At 49.0% G+C, this 15579-nt stretch overlaps 1 protein-coding gene and 1 non-coding gene across 2 annotated transcripts in view; one reads left to right on the forward strand and one right to left on the reverse strand.

Annotated features, from left to right (window-relative positions):
• Positions 1-7053: 7053 nt before the first annotated feature.
• Positions 7054-15579, reverse strand: part of NECAP2 (NECAP endocytosis associated 2) — an 11692-nt gene continuing 3166 nt past the window's right edge. The window contains exons 3-8 of the mRNA XM_006914319.3: positions 14036-14140; positions 13869-13950; positions 12814-12922; positions 10313-10490; positions 8094-8178; positions 7054-7281 (exon numbers count right to left, since the gene is read on the reverse strand). Of these exons, the coding sequence (XP_006914381.1) occupies positions 7233-7281; positions 8094-8178; positions 10313-10490; positions 12814-12922; positions 13869-13950; positions 14036-14140 (608 nt within the window). The 3' untranslated portion in view covers positions 7054-7232. The remainder of the gene's footprint in view (positions 7282-8093; positions 8179-10312; positions 10491-12813; positions 12923-13868; positions 13951-14035; positions 14141-15579) is intronic.
• Positions 11913-12031, forward strand: LOC112481819. The gene has a single exon (XR_003047054.1). It is a non-coding gene; the product is annotated as a 5S ribosomal RNA (ribosomal RNA).

Here is a 15579-nt window from a genome sequence, read left to right on the forward strand (position 1 = left end):
GCCGCGGTCGGCGTGCCGCGGGCTCTGTCTGTCGAGCGCTTACGAGGGACCCGCACAGGGTGAAGGCTCTTTGAACACCGTCGCGTTTACTGCTCCGGACAACTCAGCCAACGGGGATTATTCGCTTCTTTTGCATAAACGGGAAATCGAAGATGAAGCAAGTCGTGCAAGGTCTCGCAGCTGCAGGGTGGCAAGAGCATAATCGGAACCCAGAGCCAGCTGCTGAGTCCCACTGCCGTCTCGCCTCGTGCTCCCAGGCCGTAAAAGGCCTTAAACTCCTAAGCTCTGGCCCAACCAGCCTGAGGGTACATTCCTACCCGCCCCGTCGGAGCCCACCCATCATAGCAATACGAAGCCTCAATGACTGGACCTGTGGGGAGAATGTCTTTGTTTTCCTGATTGTCCAGCAACCTTGGATGAGATACTATGGCCTCAGTTTGTTCATCTGTAAAATGGCGGACCCTCATGTGCTGCCCGTTCCTTCTCATAAACTTATGCCTCCCCAACCTGGGATGGGATAAGACCATGAAGGACACCATGCTTTAGAGAGTGAACAGCGACTATCTGTCCTCGTTTCTATTGTAGCAATACTTTAGGCTCCATCTGCCTCCTGTCCTTGAAGGCATGGGATCAAATCATCCATTTAAAAGGGGGAGTCTGGTCTGAAACTCCGGCTGAGGGAGGGGTGTGCTTTGTTTGAAAAAGCACGTTGAATTTTATGATTTTATATTTGGAAAACAGCAAATACCCAGAAAGAAAAGCAGCAGGCCTGTGGCTGATGGTTCTGCATTTCCACCTGCCGGGAGGGGAGGAGTGGGAGTTTATCTCTGTCCAAGAGGAGCCTGGGTTTCAGATCTGAGAACCTGCTCTAGAGGCTGCTGATGTGCCGGTTAGATTCTGTCCCCTGGGGATGGTGCAGGCAAGGTTGTGGCCCCCACCAGGGCTGAGAGCTATTGGTCAAGGGAGATTTGAGTCAATTCCTGGGATTTGGGGTGAGGAGGGGTGCAAAGTTGGGAGGCAAAGGGCAGCTTTCCTGAGGTGTTCCTGGCCCAGAGCGCTAACTTCTGCTGGTAAGCACAGGTGCCCCAGCATGGTCCAGATCTATGTCACCCTGTCTGGAGTCTCCAGACTGCTGGATTCCTACCCAGGCCCTGAGGAGCTCATGACCTCACAGTTCACTTTGGATCCTGCCTGTCCCTGTGGAGCCTTCACTCCAGGGTTCCTCACAGCACCAGAGTCTGACTCAGACCCCTGTCCTTGCCCTTCCCTCCAGGAGACTTGTCTGATGCCCAGCCCACTCGCCCCTCTCAACCGGATCTCCCTTGGTGACTAGGCCCTGCACGTCACAGGCAGCCCGCACTGTCTGTGTACTGCGCTGTGCTGGCTGCTTCCTCTTATATTTTCTCATTCTGTCTTCAGTCCCCTCCAAACACTTCTGTGAAGCAGAATCTAGGCTGCAAAGCAGGTTCTAGAATCATTTCCATTTTACAGATGAGGAGACTGAGACTCAGAGAGGTGCAGTCACTTGCCCAAGGACACACAGCAGGAGGTTCAGTGGCTTCCCAGCCCACACCCTTTCCTCTACACCATGCTGCCTCATGCGAGGTTTTGGGAAGGCGGCAGACAGAGCCCCTCTCCTCGAACCTCTTACCCCCATGCCCACAGGAGCCTGCCATCAGGATGCACATACTTACACCAGCCTCCTCAGGAGGCGCCTGGCTCCTCTCTCTGTGAAAAGGCTGGGTCCCCTGCTGTGCTCAGTGGCTTTGCTCAATTCAGCCTGGCCTGTGGTCATTTGAATCCCCAGGCTGATGCTCACCAGTCACCCTGCCCCATAACCAGGTGATACCCAGTCCCGTAACCCCAGGACTGACCACCACAAGGGAGTTGTGCCTGGTGCTCACCTGCTCACTGTATACAGTTCTAAATCTGCAACTCAGGTAACTGGGAAACAAGTGACTGAGTTACCACCCCCAAGTTGCTAAGGCTAAGCACCTGCCCAATCCGGGTGCTAGGCTGGCTGGACTCTGCCCACCACCAGCCAAACCACATTAACCAAGAGGCACAGAAACAGGTGTTACAGTTAACTGGATTCGCTAAATATTGTTTGGTTAACTTGAAAAGTCTGTCATGCCTGACTTTAATAGCAAAAAATTAGAAAAACCTAAATGTCCATCCGTAAGGGACTTGCACATATGTCAGGGGTTGTTCATTTAATGGAATACTACGAAGTCATTCAAAATGTTACAGAAGAACATTCAGTGACTGGAGAAAAGATATTAAGTGAAAGGCTTCAGAACAGTAGGACAAAATAAGCCCATCTTCGTAAAAGAAAAAATATTTGTTTTGTAATAGTTATTTCTTATATATGGATATAATAGGAAAAAGATGAGAAGTCACTAAAATGTTTACCATGCTATATACCTTTGGGTGTTGGTATGACGGATGACCTTTCAAATGTAGATTTTCTTTCATTCTTTGAAAAGATGATACATTTACATGGTTCCAATTCAAATAGTAAAGAAAGTTATAAGAAGTATTTCTCCCATCACTATCTCCCAGTCACCCCATCTCACCCTGCAGGCAACCTGTGAGGTGCTGTTTCCTGTATATTTTTCCAGATATTTTATGTAAAGTAAGTATTTTTCCCTTCCCATTTTTTATGAAAAGAGAACATATTATATCTACCTTATTCTGTCCCTTGCTGCCTGTCCTGGATATAGCTTAGCAACCATGCCTTGTCAGAATATAAAGCGCTTTTTTATTCTTTGTACCTCCCCTGCCAAGGACTTCGTATTCCAGTGTACAGATGTCCCCCAATGTGTATGACCCAACACTTAGTGATGGCATTGTAGTGGGTAGACTGTAGTGAGTTGTATCGTGTCCCCCGAAAAGATATGTTCAAGTCCTAACCCCCAATACCTATGAATGTGACCTCGCTTGGGAATAGGACCTTTGCAGATGTAATTAGTTAAGGATTTTGAGATGAAATCATCCTGGATTTAGGATCTACCTAAACCCAGTGTAGGGTGTCCTTACAAGAAGAGTTGAGGACACACACAGAGACACAGGGAGAAGGCCACGTGAAACCGGAAGAGGCAGAGATTCTTGGTCAGAGCCTTTGGAAAGAGCATGGCCCTGATGACTGACATCTTAATTTCAGACTTCCGGCCACCAGAACTGGAAGAGAATACATTTCTGTTGTTTTAAGCTCCCCAGTTTGTGGTGACTTCTTACAGTAGCCACAGGAAACTAATAGGGAAGTGGAGTTCTAAGACGGTGCTCCATGATCCTCCCCTGGTGCCCACACCTCCGTGTAATCCCCTCACCCGAGTGTGGGCCGGACCTGCAACTTGCTCCTATGCAGTAGAACCCAGCCAAGGTGACAGGATGTGCTTCTCAGATTAAGGCTGTGACTCGTCTTGCTGGCACTCTTGCTTTCTCACTTTGATGAAGCAAACTGCCGAGTTGTGGGCTATGGAGAGGCCCACATGGCCAGAAAATGAGTGACCTCTGTCCAACAGCCAACAAGGAATGGAATTCCCACCTGAGTGAACTCGGAAGTGGATCTTCCCCTGTTGAGCCGTAAGATGACACTGCAGCCCCAGCAGATACCTTGACTGCAGCCTGTGAGGGGTGTGGAAACAGCATGCAGAGAAGCACCTGGATTCCCGACTCACAGAAACGGAAGAGACAATAAATGTGTGTTGTTTTAAGCTGCTGTTTGGGTTGACTGTCACACAGCAGTAGAAAACAAATGCAGAACTGTAGGCTACTTCTAATCTTTTGCTATGAGAATATTACAGATGATTGTTAATAATCTGTGTTTTTGTTTTCTTATTTACGTCACATCGGTAATCAGGAAGAAAACCTTGAAGTATCTGTCTGCACTCAAGTTGCAGTGTGGAAACACAGGTCTTCTCCCTACTCCAGTCCATTCTGCCCATGGAGCATGGTATCTTCCGGTCACTTCCTGCTCAGTCAATAGCTACTGAGCACCTACTGTGTGCCCATGATGCATTTCAGTGGCTTCTAATCACCTATGGAATAAAGCCCCTCACTTGGCCTGGCATTCAATACCTGCCATATTATGTCTTTCTTAATCCACGTGGATGGAATGGGAACTTCCGTATATTAAATAGGCCTTTGTGCCAGCCCTGTAGGCAGCACTGCTCAAGATCGACTTGATTAAAAGCATGGATGCTGGAGCCAGACTGCCTGATTTCAAATACCAGCTCTGCCACTTAGCAACTATGCGACTTTGGGCAAATTATGTAATCTCACTGTCCTTCAGTCTCATCATCTGTAAAACTGGGATGAGAACCTACCTTGTCAGGCTGTTGGTATGATCAGATGAGTTTTATGTTAAGTGTATAGAGCAGGGCCTAGCACAGAGTGAACATTACATAATAGCTACTATCAACATAAAGGGGAAAGTAAGGCCCAAAATATGTTAAGTGACCTCCCAAGGCCATACAGCCATTAAATCTGTCCAGATTCCTTTCTCGCACTGACTCCCACCTCAAATACCCTTCACTCACTTCTTGTATTAGTTACTTATTGCTGCAGAACAATATTACCACAGATTGAGCAGTTTAAAGCAACTCATTAACTACCTCAGTTCCTATGGCTCAGGATTCTGGGCACTGTTTAGCTGGGTCCTCTGCAGTTGCAGTCAAGGTGTTGGCCAGGGCGGGGGCTCATCTGAAGGATCAACTGGGGAAGGATCAGCTTCCAGGTCACGTGGTTTTGGGCAGCATTTGGTTCCCTTCGGACTGCTGGACTAAGAGCCTCAGCTTCTGGCTGGCTGTCAGCCTGCTCCTGCTCCTTGACCCTCCGATTAGGGCAGATTACACAACATGGTAGCTTGCTTCTTTAAAGGCAGCAAGACAGATGTTGCGATCTCATGTAATTATGGAAGCAACACCTTGTCATCTTTGCCTTTTTGTATTGGTTAGAAGTCATAGGTCTAGCCTACAAAGGAGGGGATTACACAAGGGTATGAACACCAGGAGGTGGGGATTGTGGAGGCCACCTTGGTTGAAGTCTGTCTGCCACACCTGAGTATCCAAATCCTCCCACTGTACAGAGAACTGCCCCCCCTCCCCCAATTTGGAAACTGCTGGCAAAGGTGAAGAGATGCTGGGTCTGGTATGGGGGGCTGTTCCTAGGGACCCTGGTCCCGTAGCAGTTTTTTTCACTTGGGATTCTAGTTGGTGATGGACAGTACCACTGTCCCTTGCCCCCTCAGACTTTTCGTGTTTGATTCTTGATGGCTGTTTCCTCATCAGTGCCTCATCATCATCTTGAGTAATGGGTATGTTACCTGACTGTAGTTAACTGATTAAAGTCAAACTACAGGATGGGCACTTGCTAGCGCTTTGTATGTCTCATCTGAGTGACACCTGCATTAAGAAGGAGCCTGCGGTCATACATCTAACCAGGAGACAGCCTAGATCCCAAGCCCAGGTCTATCTCAAGAACCCAAATGCTTAGCTCTAATAATATATACTTCTAGTTAAGGGATTTCTCTAAGTCTAAGCTTCCTCATTTCCAGATTCCAAGCACTTAGAAAGAATATGGAAAGTAATAAGAAATAAAAAACTTCCTCTTCCTAGGAATCTTGACGCAATTTCCTCATCCCTAATTCAATGGGCACAAGGATCCACTGTTTACTAGCAAGAGTGCTTATTTCTATAACCAACAATAACCACTGCAGCTTTCTTACAGGACCCTCAGGCAAGAGGACTGCCGTGGCCTTTTTAATTTCATTTTTTGGCCTCTGTGTGCCTATACGCTCTTACTATTTAGGGAGATGCTTCTAGAGGAAAGTCCTGGTGAGAGGCTGTACTCTTCTAGATGTACAGAAGTTATTGGTTGCCTGACCGAAACAGGGCCAAATTCCCTTATTTTGGCCAATCTTACACCACGGCCCAGAATTTAAATCTGTACACACGATCAGTGGTAAGAGGTGGCTGAGAGTCTAGTTGTGACATCCTGGAGGGTTCAAGGGCTATGCTGCTAAAAACATGTTCATTTTTGACATATACTGACAGAAGCAAAAATATTTATTTTTTAATCTTAGAAATCTGGTCCCACAAAAAGGCCAATACTTTTTTCAGTTCATCGTCTCGACTCTTCAGAAATCTTTCAATTAAGAGGTAAAAAATGTTGATAAAAGCAATTTTAGACGTGTGCTAAGGTAAAATGATTTCTTATAAACCAGTGATACAGGCAACCCCAGACTCCAGTTCACTTAGAGCTGTCTGTCATGTACAATCCCTGAAGGAAAAGAGAGAGAGGTTGTCTGCAAACAAGGCACTTAAGAAATCCCCAAGAAAACCCCAGTCCACCAGGAACTGCACAGTGAGTCTGTGAGCCCAGAGCTGCCAGTGGACAGCAAGGCCGAACCCCCGCCTCCGGGAGGACAGCTTCCACTTCCCTGCCCAGACGCTGTCCACCTGGCTTCCAGCACCTTCCTTGGTCCTGCACTGCCCACTTGGCCTGCAAGGCATGGAAATCAGGCTACGTGGCTGACGTGAACACTGCTTCCTGAAGCGCAGAGCAGCGCCTGCGGTCAACAGTGAGGAATGCTTTCAGAGGATCTCGATCGGGCATACTGCAGGAACCGTCCCTTTAGCAGAGAGAACGCGTATAGGGCAGATGGGCACATGAGCAAAGCAGATGTTAAATGTTTTTAAAAAGCGAGTTAACAATCTCAATTCCCCTTCTGATTTGTCTGCTCAAGCTGCAGCCTATAAACCTGCAAGAAATCAGGAAGGAAACCCTCCTCTGAAGCTGCCTTGACTGAAGCTCCCATAGCCAATGGGAGTGCAGAAAGCCCCGCCTTGTGAACTGTGATCACGTGAGAAGGGCTGATGCGAATCCAGGCAGCACACTCCACCCCTTCGTTTGCTTTTGGGGGCTTGTGTTTAATGTGGGTCATTGTGATGAAAGTAGTCTCAGAGTCTCACGTCAAGAGGACAGACAGGGTAGGGATCCTGGAGCTCTTCTTCTGTGTTCTGGCTGCATACTTGAATCCCAGGAAACGGCGTGACATGGTGCCAATTTACTGCCCACCATGCCCAGTCTGTCAAGAGAGTCAGGCGAGGAGGAAAGGAGAGTCGTGCCCCAAACAGGGGCTGGCCAGGGAGTGCTTCGGCCTCCTTCCTTTGGCCCAGATGAAGCAGCTCCGTTCCAGCAGTTGTGTAAGGATAAGAGCTGTGCTCGGGTCAGAACTGGACCCAGCCTGTGCCTGGCTGAGTCTGGCTGGAAGTCGACCTATAAAGGGAAAACAGAGAGAGATGGGAGGGTTTAGATGCTTGAAAATAAAAGAAAATAATAGGTGGCTACTCTCTGAACAGAAAGAGCTCCAAGAAGTCAGCCCCGGAATATTCTAGAGCAGAGGTCAGCAAACTATGCCCCAGGGACCAAATCTAGCCCTCTGCCTGTTCTTGTAAATAAAGTTTTATTGGTACACGGCTATACCCATTCATTTACAAATTGTCTGTGGCTGCTTCTGAGCCATAACAGAGGAACTGAGTAGTTGGAGCAGAGACCATATGACCTGCAAAGTCTAAACTATTTGCCATCTGGTCCTTTATAGAATGTGTGCTGACTCATCCTAGAGCCTGTCCACATAAACAATGCAGTAACAGGATTTTATCATCTTTTCACACTGACCCCAGGTAAAAGACTTAAAATTGTATGGAGCCAGAGAAGGCAAGAGACCTTGTCTCAAAGGACTCATGAGGATGAGCCAAGGCCAGAACCCAGATTAACTCTCAGCCCCGTGTTCTGAGGTAGCTGGGGGCAGGGGAGGAAGAGGGAGGTGCTGGGGACAAGCCGAAGCACTTGCTAAGGTGGTTTAAAGACCAGAAATAGTTGCACGAGGTGGCTCCAGACCACCTGCAGTGGAGAGCAACAGAAACCTTCACGGAGAGAAGCATGTCACCTGAGCAGGCACTCTGGGGCTCTATCCTCTGGCTGGCCTGTGGATGTCCAATCAGAGGGGAGGCACCTGGAGCGATCCTAGGTTTCTAGAGAAACAGCCCTGGTCCAAGTTCCGCCACAGAGAATGTGACCCTCCTCACCCTGTGGATTTCGTAAAGTCTCCCCAGATGTCGGCGGTGGCAGTACTGGCAGGCTTGGGCTGCGGCCAGGACACAGTGGCACCTCCTGTTGATGTCCCCGAGTCCGATGGGCGGGAAGGAAAGAGGAGACAGGAGTCAGATAGCTCTGTTTCTGATTGTCTCAGTAACCCTGAAATCAGTCTCGTGATTCCAGGTGGCTGAGAAACACAACACTCAGAGACGTGCTTTTAGGCAACAGACACCAACAAGGTGCCACACATTTCTACCATAATCACAAGAAAACAGAGAAAGCCACGTACAGGTGGAGGGGAGAGGTGCCCGTGAGGGCGAGTCACATGTCGTCTATCACACATACCTGAAGCTGACCCTGTTTTTAACAGTTTATCTTGGAAATCTGTTTAAAATTTACTAACGCCTGCCCTGGCTTCTTGAATGGAGAATGCCCACCCAAACTGCAAGGTCATCTTCGTATAAAGCCCTCAGTCCAGTATCCAGGTCAACCAGCAAAGAAAATTATGTGCCAGACGTCCCGAGTCCTGGAAGCCAAACTGGCTAGGGGTCAGGGAAAGCCTTCCAGAAGAGGTACCACGGAAGCTGGTGTCTGCGTAGCTCTTCACTAAGGTTGGTGGCATGATGGGATTGCAGTGCTGGCTTTTGTACTTTTCTGGAACCTCCCCTAGTACTGCCCGCTGTCCCTTTGAAGGCCCTGGCCTGCCACCCTCCGCCTTCCAACACAATAGCTATTTCTAATCTGCTCTGGACTGGGAGACCAGATAAAACTCAAGCCCTCAACGGTTCAGTTTTACTGTTCACCAAATGCTTAACGTCTGTTATCTCATTGGAACCTCTCAGCACAGTCCCTGGGGGAGGACAGGCCAGGACTTATGCAGGTCACTTAAGTTTCAGTTTCCTTATCTCTAAAATGGAGACAAGAACAGTGGCTATTTCATAGGCCTGTCTGAGGTTTAAATGTGAATTTATGTAGAATGCTTAGAACAGGCTCAGCACATACTGATGATGATGATGACAATATTAAAACGAGGGCTAACAAATGCGAGCACTTAACAATGTTCTGGGGTGTCGTTCATAAGGGCTATATGTGGATGACCTCGTTTGATCCTCACAAGAAACTTACATTGTAAGTATCATTACTACCCCCATCCTACGGATGAGAAAACTGAGGCACAGAGAAGTGGCAATTATATGAATATCACGCAAGTGGTAAACTAGAATTTGAACTCAGCCAGTCTGGTTTTGGAGTATACAGTAAGTGCTCAATAAATATCAGCAAGTTATGACTCTCATCGGATACCATTCTGTTTGTAGACATGCTAATTGTCTGTCTTGTATATTAGAACATAAGCCTTTGAGAGCAAGGACTTGGTGCTATACTTGGGAGTATCCCCAGGGCCTAAAATGCCATCTGGCACACAGCAGGGTCTCCATATTGTCTGTTAAAAATGCACCAGCAGCCGAGACGGGCTAAGACAGTGGCTCTCAAACCTCAGGGAGCATACAAATGTTAACAATGCAGATTCCTGCCCTCGCTCCAAGTGATGCCCAGGCAGGTGGTCCTATGACCTCGCTCTGAGAACCAATGTTTAAAGAATAATTCCTAGGGCAGGGGCAGGGGGAGCTGCTGCCTGCTACTCTTGCCACCCTCCTGGGCTGGGGTGCTCCCCATGTGGCTGAGGCTTGAAGCCCAATCTCCATATAGGGGACCCAATGCCCATAGCCCTTAAATGGAAAAAAAGCAGGCTTCCTGCCTCGAACCTGCCCCCAAGAACCTGGTGAGCGCTGTGTGGAGAAAGTGGGCTGCTGACAATCCCCGAGCCTGGGGAAGGCTAGGTGCATTGGGCTGGACCATCAGGAAGGGAGGGAAGCGTCCTGACAACAGAGAGCGTGTCTCCATCACCCACTCACTCAAACACCCACTGCACAGCCTCTGGGAACCAGGAACCTACATGCTGACTTCACAGCAACAAATGAGTCGAAATCTCTGCCCATCGCTGAAGGGGTAAGTGGTGGGCATCAGGGGGCAGAGCAACCCCTTACCTAGTATGGGCAGGATCAGCTTTGTGGTGCTCACCTTCCAGTCTGTCACATACAGGACAGATGGATACAAGAGGAGGGACAGCCATGGGGCCCCAGCTGCCGGGAGGAAAGAGGAACCCACAGTGCAGACTTAGCAACAAGTACGGTCACCCCTGAGCACTGACCTGAACCGGGAGCAGCCGCTGGCTGGACAAGGGATCCCCCCACAGACAAATGCTCGCCGGGGGGAGGGATCAGGGTGGAGGTTTTCCCCCCCGGGGGAGGTGGCAGCAGGCTCAGTCCTCCTGCGCTGGCGGGCCGGGCTCGGGGCGTCCCAGCTGCTCCTTCCTTCTTCTTCACGTTCTAGGGAGGGGAGGAGTGTGAACCAGTCAGTGCCGTTGGAGTTTCCACTGCTACCATGAAAGGCCACGCAGAGGGCCGAGGTGACCCCGGGCCCAAAAGATGGTCAAGAGCCATCCAGCGCTTTCACTGTTACGAGCTGTATTCAATGCCTCACGGTTCTAAAACAATCACGAATACATTTAATTTTAAAACCCAGCATCTGATTTCATTAATCATCAGGGAAATGCACACCAAACCTACAATGATATACCATTACACGCCCACCAGGATGGCTAAGACACAGAATATCAAGGACTGACAAGGGTATGGAGCAACCGGGACACCCAAACACTGCTGCTGGAAGTGTCAACTGGAGAAATGACTTTGAAAAACGGTTTGAAAGAAACTAGAAAGCTGGACACAGGAACTGACGGCTCTGCAATTTCCCTCCTAGATACAGACCCAAGAGAAGTGCACACGTGCACGCGCCGAAAGCCACTGGGACGCTTTGCTGGGACGCTGACAGCAGCGCTAGTAACAGCCCCCACTGGAAACCACCCAAACGCCCACCAGCAGGTAAATGGGTAAATAACTGGATACATTCTCGCAATGGCATATGCCACCGCGATGAGAATGAATGAACTACATGCAATGGCGTGGATGCTCTCACAAATACTACACCAGCGAAAGAAAGAAATCACACAGAAGAGTAGAAAGTGTATGATTCGATTAACAAAAACTGAAAACAAAATCTAGGGTATTCAGAGTTAGGACCGTGGTTACCTGAGGTAGGCAGTTACTGGACAGGAGCAGAGAGCGGCTTCCACAGAGCTGCTAATCTGCTTCTTGAGCTGGGGCTTAGCTTGTGGGTGAGTTCAGTTTTGAAAAATTCACTGAGTCCTGCATTTGTAATTTGTGCACTCTCCTGTATGCGTATTACACTTCAATGAAATACTAAGAGAATAAAAACCTGAACACCAAGCATGAGCCACAAACCAGCACCAGCTACAAAGATGAAGATGACCTGGTTCTCTACTCTTAAGGAGAGCAGCAGCTTAATCAAATGCTAAGACTAAGCCCCAAGTCAAAAGCTCCCAAAGAGCTCCATGTGAGTCCAGCTGTGCCGGTTATTTCTAGCTCTATGACTCTGGCAAGTCTCGTAACTTCTCCAAGCCTCAATTTCCTCACCTGTAAAAGGGGAGCATGTTTAATTCATATGAGAAACACTACCTGGCACACAGCTGATGCTCAGTAAATGTTAGTTTCCTCCCAGCAAGAGAAAGAATCACATCCCAACCAGTCCACTGGGTATGACCTGCTTTTTCTCTTAAGGGCCAGTTGGCCAACTTCAAGGTCCCAAATCATCACTAGCATGAAGCAGAAAAGAGGAGAAAGAAATAGTAAGTAAAGAGGAAGAGCATTATTTTCGTCAAAAAACAAATCCACTATGGCCATGCCACCCTGAATGTGCCCGATCTCATCTGATCTCGGAAGCTAAGCAGGGTCGGGCCTGGTTAGTACTTGGATGGGAGACCACCTTGGAATATCAGGTGTTGTAGGCATTAAAAAAAAATCCATTTGGTCTTTGGTTCCCCCAAATCAGTTCAACTCCATCCCGTAGAAGGTGAAGGCCAAGTCTTGGCAATCCAGCCAGTCTGACCTTTTCCTCCTCTCACAGGAGCGAACAGGGAAAGCCAGAGGCAGGGCAGCTCAGGACGAAGACACAGGGAGCCAGAACATCACCACCAGCAGACGCTGCCCACGACTCCCCATGCCCACTCTGATCCCTTCCTGCCCACAGCACTCCCAAATCTTCCTTTCAAGGCGCAAGGCCAAGACGCAACTTAGGGTGGACACTGACCTCCACTCTAACAGCCAGGACAGAACTATTGGCAGTGGCAGCAAGTGACTGATATTCCTTCTCAACTCAGAGGCTTTGCACATGCTGTTCCTTTGTTTGAACCACCCTCTGACCTTTCCTTTCTTCCTTACAGGTCACTTCTTCCAGAAAGCCTTCCTTGGTTTACCTAACTCTGGGCTGCATGCCTTTCCTCTAGGAACTCAGCACTAAGGACATCCCTAGGTCACAGAACCTCTTCTGCCATGTTGTAATCACATCTTGACTTGCCCATCACCGCTCAACTCTGAGTTCCAGGACAGCAGAGGCCTCTTGTTCACCCCCAATGTGGTACCTGGGCAAGGCAGCTGCTCAATAAACATCTGCTGAGCTGCGAGAACCCGCTCTGCCCCAAGAAAGAGTGATAGGCCCAGGGCTGGGCTTGGCGTGGTGGCCACAGGTATCACCTGACTGTGGCCAACACAGCCACGCGAGGGTGGTACTCACTGCAATGTTGAGCTTGATGGTCTGGCCTTCCTTGAAGCCTAGGTCCAATTTGGGGCCTTGGTCTGGGTTCTGGGCTTGTTTTGCAAATTCGCACTGCTGCTTGACCCACCTGGGGAGAAAAAGACAAAGGCGAGGAAGGGACCAGCTGCCCTGCATTAGCACACTCACTTCACTACCTGCCATCAGTCTGGAATGAGACCTTTGTCGCATCAGGTGGCGGAAGAATACAGGCTTGGGAGTTAGGCCCGAATTCAAATCCTGCCTCTGACATTTTAGCTGCATGCTTATCAGTTTCCTCAATAGTAAAATGGAAGGACCATTCTATATGTCTTAAAGCCTGCCATACCGATTAAATGAGATCACTTATGTAGGAGGTCCTAAGACTGGTCTTCAGTGGATCCAAGAAGCTGGCCCTCTACCCCCAGCACCTGGCATGAATGCTAAGACGAGGTCTGGCCCCAGCCCTGCCTCATAGGCTCAGAGGGTACACGGTGAGACAAGACAAATGCTCAGGAAGGACAAAAGTCTCCCACCCTCCATAAGGGGTAAGGGCACCAGGACAGGGAAGAGCCACAGGCACCCATGTGAGCAGCTGCACACTCTCTACTTGCTGGAAGCCAGAGGCGGAAGCCTGCAGATGGCAGGAAAGCAGCCTTTCCTGCCCTGCCTATTAGCTCCAGAAAGGACCAACAGGGCATCTGTTGGGTGGCCTGGGAATCCAAGCACACTTATATCACAGAGGAACAGGCCCCCAAAGGCCATAGGAGCCTGACAAGGACTCTGGCTGCTCTGGGGCCTGGTAAGGGAAGAGATGTGATCCCTCAAAGGCTGGGCCAGCTGACTAGGGTGGTAGAGTCGGGCCTCAGGAAAAGGAGGTGATTTCAAAGCTGAGATGAGGACTAGCAGAGTGCGGAGAAGCTAGTTGCCCCAAAAGACAAGTGGGTTTTCCTGAAGCGCTGCTAGAAGACAAACCACACAGCTGGGTCTCCTAAGCTGGGAAACCATTCTGTCCAGGGAAAAGGAGCCATGAGCATATGTGTCTTGGAACCACTCACTTGAAATGGTCCTGCAATGCAACATTGAAGTCAAAGGCATCACCTCGGTCCCCGAAGCCAATTCCAATAAACGCCCGTCGCCCTGGGGGACAACACATGGTCAGTCTCACCTTCCAGAGGCAGAGAAACCTTTCACAAGAGGAGGAAGTACCAAGCCCCTGGCGTACCATTTCCATCTTCAATGCGGATAACGAAGTACCTGCTGGAATCTGTCACACTCTCCACGGCTGTGCCAGGAAATTGATCCACTGGAGCCTGGGCAAAGAGCTCCCCTGAAAGCACAAGTTAGGATGAGCCCTGAGACCCCCCAGCCTGATATTTCTATCATACTACTGGGGCCTTTTTCCTGCGAGGCAGATGGGCAAACCTTACTCTGGGTTCAAATCAAAGCCATTCTGGCTGGAGAGAAGACACAGGAATATAACCAAAGAAAGGTTTAAGTCAGAGGTGGCCTACAGTTTTTAACATTTTTAATTTAACTGTCTAATATTTCAAAATCAAATTACATGTAAAATAATCTAGATTCCTGGTTTCTCTTAAAATCAAAGGCTCTGGCAATACTGGGCCTCCAACCCCAAATGAGAATGATGGACTGGAGCTGCAGGCCACCTATTCCACCTGCTTTACCCATTCACATTACCTGCCTTCACCCTGGAGGCCCGGAAGCAGGCAGGTCCAGGTATATCATATCTTCAGAAAAGGCCTGGTACCTGGGGCAGGACTACAGAGGAGCCAATGAACCCAGTGGAAAGGAGGCAGGAAGTTTTTGCACCCACAGAAGAATCTGAAGCAGCTTGATTTAATCTACTCTCGGAGACAGGGCAAAAGAATGACTAGTTTGAAAGGAGCCCCTGTGACATGCATCCCCTTGTCCACTGTGACTCTCCAGGGTGCAGTGCAACACACACTTCTGTGAGCATTTACAACTGCCTTCATTTTCTCATATGCTGATCTTTGTCGGTGCTTATTTAACCGAATGTTTTCCACTGAAACCTGTGGTTCAGATGTGACTGTGCAATCCAAGGCTGAACTGAATAAAAATTGGTGGCCTCTTGTTAATCTCTCTGCCTCGCTAGTTTTGTACCTGGGGATCTGGGACTCATTTGGATGCCTTCAACCTAGAACAGTGGTTCTCAATCAGGGGTGATTTTGCTTCCCCATCCCCTAAGGGACATCTGGCAATGTCTGGAGACTTTTTTGGTTTCTCAGTGACTGGCAACTGAGAGATAAACATCACCCAGTGCGCATGACCCCGAGCTAAGAGAATCCTGGCTGTTATACTAGGTGGTCACCTCAAAGTCAGCTCCTAAGGTCCCCAGAAAACAGGTGTTGCCATTCCCCTGTGACAACATCTAGGACATCCCAGCAAATCCCACAGCCGGAGTTCTCTGGCCTAGCCAGGGCGGCTGTCTCTTTCAACTGCCCTGCAGACAATACTCACCCCGCCAACCCAATGCTCTAGAACAAATCAAGGCTTTGGGTCACCTTGCAGTTTACAAAGCAACTGGATGGGTTTCCAACGACCTTGTGAACTAGGAACTAATGTGATCCCCATTTAGACAAAAAGGAAGCTGAGGCGCCAGAACCTCATGCAAGGTTCCACGGCTCAGACAAAAATGACACAGTTCTAAGAAATTCATTTGCTTGTGACTCTTTGCACTTTGTTCCGCTCCACAAAGAAAAATTTCTACATAGTAGAAAAACAGATGAC

Source organism: Pteropus alecto, unplaced genomic scaffold (genome assembly GCF_000325575.1).
Source record: "Pteropus alecto unplaced genomic scaffold, ASM32557v1 scaffold125, whole genome shotgun sequence".
Lineage (NCBI taxonomy): Eukaryota > Metazoa > Chordata > Mammalia > Chiroptera > Pteropodidae > Pteropus > Pteropus alecto.